Source organism: Etheostoma spectabile, chromosome 5 (genome assembly GCF_008692095.1).
Source record: "Etheostoma spectabile isolate EspeVRDwgs_2016 chromosome 5, UIUC_Espe_1.0, whole genome shotgun sequence".
Lineage (NCBI taxonomy): Eukaryota > Metazoa > Chordata > Actinopteri > Perciformes > Percidae > Etheostoma > Etheostoma spectabile.
Window position 1 is genome coordinate 20460929 of NC_045737.1, and position 3206 is coordinate 20464134.

Here is a 3206-nt window from a genome sequence, read left to right on the forward strand (position 1 = left end):
GTCCCAATAAGTCGGCGTGTTCCTTTAACTTTTGTAACTCAATGGCAAATGCTTGATATGTCTTTTTCATGTCATGTTTTTTCTGTGTTCCTCATGTTTCCTGTTTGTTTATAGCCATTAATAATTCCTGTCTTGTGCTACATAAACAAAATATTATCATGCATCTTTATTCTAAAGCAGTCCATCTCTATCTGTCTCCTGAGGGTAAATGACCTCCATAGCAGCTGGCAGGGTTTCCCTCCCACATCTGTCTGGCTGAGTCTTGCTGTTTGGTGGTCTCACTGTGGTTTTAGATGCTGTAAACCGTCTTCCACAGTAGAGAAAATCAATGTATTAGATAAAAATGGTTTCCCTGACTGATTGACGAGAACGGACACACCGGAACATTTGAGATTCTAAATGCGGTAGGTTGTAGATAATTGGACTTTAGAGTGACATAACAAATAAACCGCATTTACAAGATTTGGCAGGAAGAGGCAGTGCAACCCACTCAAACATAAGGAGGCATGACCCTGCAGGAGAGGCATTCCTGCTGTGACACAATCAGACACGAACACCGAAACATTCTTCATGACTAAAACTGACACATTCCATCATTTCAGAGCCGGAAAGTTCCTCTTTTTCCACCACCTCTTCCTGTTTGGCTGTTTCAAAATAGTGATAATCAAATGAATCAGTTATTATTTAAAAAATGCTTAAGTATTTTTTTGGTGAATAACTCAAATTCTTAGCAATGAGCAATCACTCAATTCTCCAGAAATGTTGTTATGGCACATATCATTTCTGAAATAAAATTCTTCACATGTTGAGCTGCTCCCTTGTCTATCTGCAGTCCAGCTGTCCACTAGCCTTTGTAGTGGAACTATTTATTTGATTAGAAACATTCCAGTCAAAGTTTTAAAAAAAAGCACAAATTCTCAGAACAAAACGTATGGCCCTATTTCCTGTCTCTCCATCTGTCAAACTCTATTGTTCCAGTAAGTAAAAAATGCGCCAAAATCTATTACTGAACCCCACTCATTGTAGAACAAAGTAACACTGCACGTCCAAGAGTGGGGGTTGCAGAGAGTTTCTGCAGGAACAGACAACAATGTGAATGAATGAATGAATGAATGAGAGTGAAAGTACAGAGGAAAACATCTGAAAGACAATGAAGAAAGAAAGGATCTAATTGTTGGCCAAGAAGCAGCAGCCGTTAACGGGTCGGCAGCACAGTCGTTCTTCAAATAGTGTCAGGAAGTCTTTGAAGGGCAAACTAACACACAGGGCACTGTGAGATAGAAGGGTTTGCTCAACAGCCTATGACTGCCTAAACCACATACCACCTTCCCCAGAGTGATGCCCCCTTTCCCCTGTGTATTAAAAAAACCTGCCTGCCAAAAGCAACTTGATTTTTCAAAGAGATATGACCTTCAGTGATTTAGGGATTGGGAGGATTCTATTTATGTATGAGACCGGTTTAAATGATGCCCTGTTATGTATGTAAAACAATGTGATTACTCACCAGTCCTTTACAAGAGCTGATGGCAGCAGTTCCTCGCACATGAGAGGCTTCCACAGTGCCAAGGAGGTGACAGGAGTTCCCCTCAGAGCGGCGATGCTCAGTCCTGTTGGCGCTGCCGTTCCTCCTCTCTAGGATGTAGTCACTTGAAACCAAGTGATTGTTTGCAGTCAAATTGAACATTAAAGTACGACCCTTGTAGTTGACCTTGTAATAAACCTGTCCATCTAAACCATGGGGTCGTAGGTCACGCCTGACTCTCCCACCCTTGAAGTGGTGAGTCAGAGAGTGGGAGATAAACTCTCCATCAGCGCTGGTTTTCACTGGGTGGACAGTGGACAGATCTGACTGGGACAACTGACCTGCAGAATAAAATTCAACACAATTGAAAAAGGGTTGTGTTTACAGAGATTGTCACCTTTAGAGTAAATTGATATTATTGTGCACTTAACCATACAAACGTTTCTAGTCATGCATTTCATTCACACATGCACAGAAAGTCAGCTTTTATCATAAGTGCACCACACTGACCTTGTTCTGCGATGAGGGAGAAGAGTCTGCTAGAGTCGGAGAGTTCTTTGTGGCCGGCTGCCAAAATGAAAACAAAGTGTAGCAGAAAAAGAACCGGGCAGTCCTGCGAACATCGCATATTTCATGTAACCAAACACAAACCACTGCAAAAGAGTCCTGGACATTGGGGTTTCAGTTAGAGGCGACCACTTCGACCCCGCGCTGCACTGTGTCATGACATGAACACGATCACAAATCTCCTTTCACGAAGGCAAACATGCACCAAAGGAAGACTGGGGGAGCCTGATCACGGTTATTGGGGGAGAAAGCTCCGGCTCTGTGGAGGAAGGAGGGGAGGAGTGTACTCTGGGCCAGCGTCTACTTTCCTTGCAGGAACAAGGGGGACTGGAACAGTGGTGTAGTCTAAGTGATACACAGGTATTCGCAGTATATTCACTAAGAAAACTCCAGGATTTTCATATTACACTTAAAATGCGCAATGACACACAAAAAAACATACTTTCCATTATATCTTTGACATATTTTAAATTGCCATCTGTGTTTTTCTTTTCTATGCATAGGCTAAAATAAATCTAGTCGTGAATTGCTGCATAAAAGTGTATCAAAATTCAGGAAATGAGTCTTTGACGCTGAAAATTTCCCTAGGGAAGGGCACCCAGACCCCACCCCCTCACACACATAGGCTACATATATACAGCACAGTATACCCACTACAATGTATTAGACTACACCACTGAACTAGAGAAAGAAGTTGCATTGATTTAAATGGTCCAGACCGCTCTGTCATGTATCGAGACTTGTCATTAGCCTACGTCCTGCATCATTAATAGGGTGCCGTTACCAGCAACATTTTGTAACATTTAGCTTCAAACAATGTTTAAAAAACTGCTATGAATTCTTGCGAGTCACTTTTTTGCACATTTACAACAATATTTGTCAACTTAGAGATATTTTAAATAGTTGAATCCAAATATTAAATGTTACACCTAAATGTCAAATCTAAATGTGAAATTTAAATCTAAATCTAAATGTTAAATCCAAATATTAAATCTAAATCTTAATGTTAAATCTAAATGTTAAATCTAAATGCTAAATCTAAATCTAAATTTAAATCTAAATCTAAATCTAAATCTAAATCTAAATCTAAATGTTAAATCTAAATGTTAAATCTAAA

The 3206-nt window shown here is 40.2% G+C and overlaps 1 protein-coding gene across 1 annotated transcript in view; it reads right to left on the reverse strand.

Annotated features, from left to right (window-relative positions):
- The window catches only part of adamts12 (ADAM metallopeptidase with thrombospondin type 1 motif, 12), a 19903-nt gene extending 17471 nt beyond the window's left edge, over positions 1 to 2432 (reverse strand). Inside the window, exons 1-2 of the mRNA XM_032516189.1 lie at positions 2033 to 2432; positions 1505 to 1863 (exon numbers count right to left, since the gene is read on the reverse strand). Coding sequence (XP_032372080.1) covers positions 1505 to 1863; positions 2033 to 2150 — 477 coding nt within the window. The 5' untranslated portion in view covers positions 2151 to 2432. The remainder of the gene's footprint in view (positions 1 to 1504; positions 1864 to 2032) is intronic.
- Between the last annotated feature and the right edge of the window lie 774 nt (positions 2433 to 3206).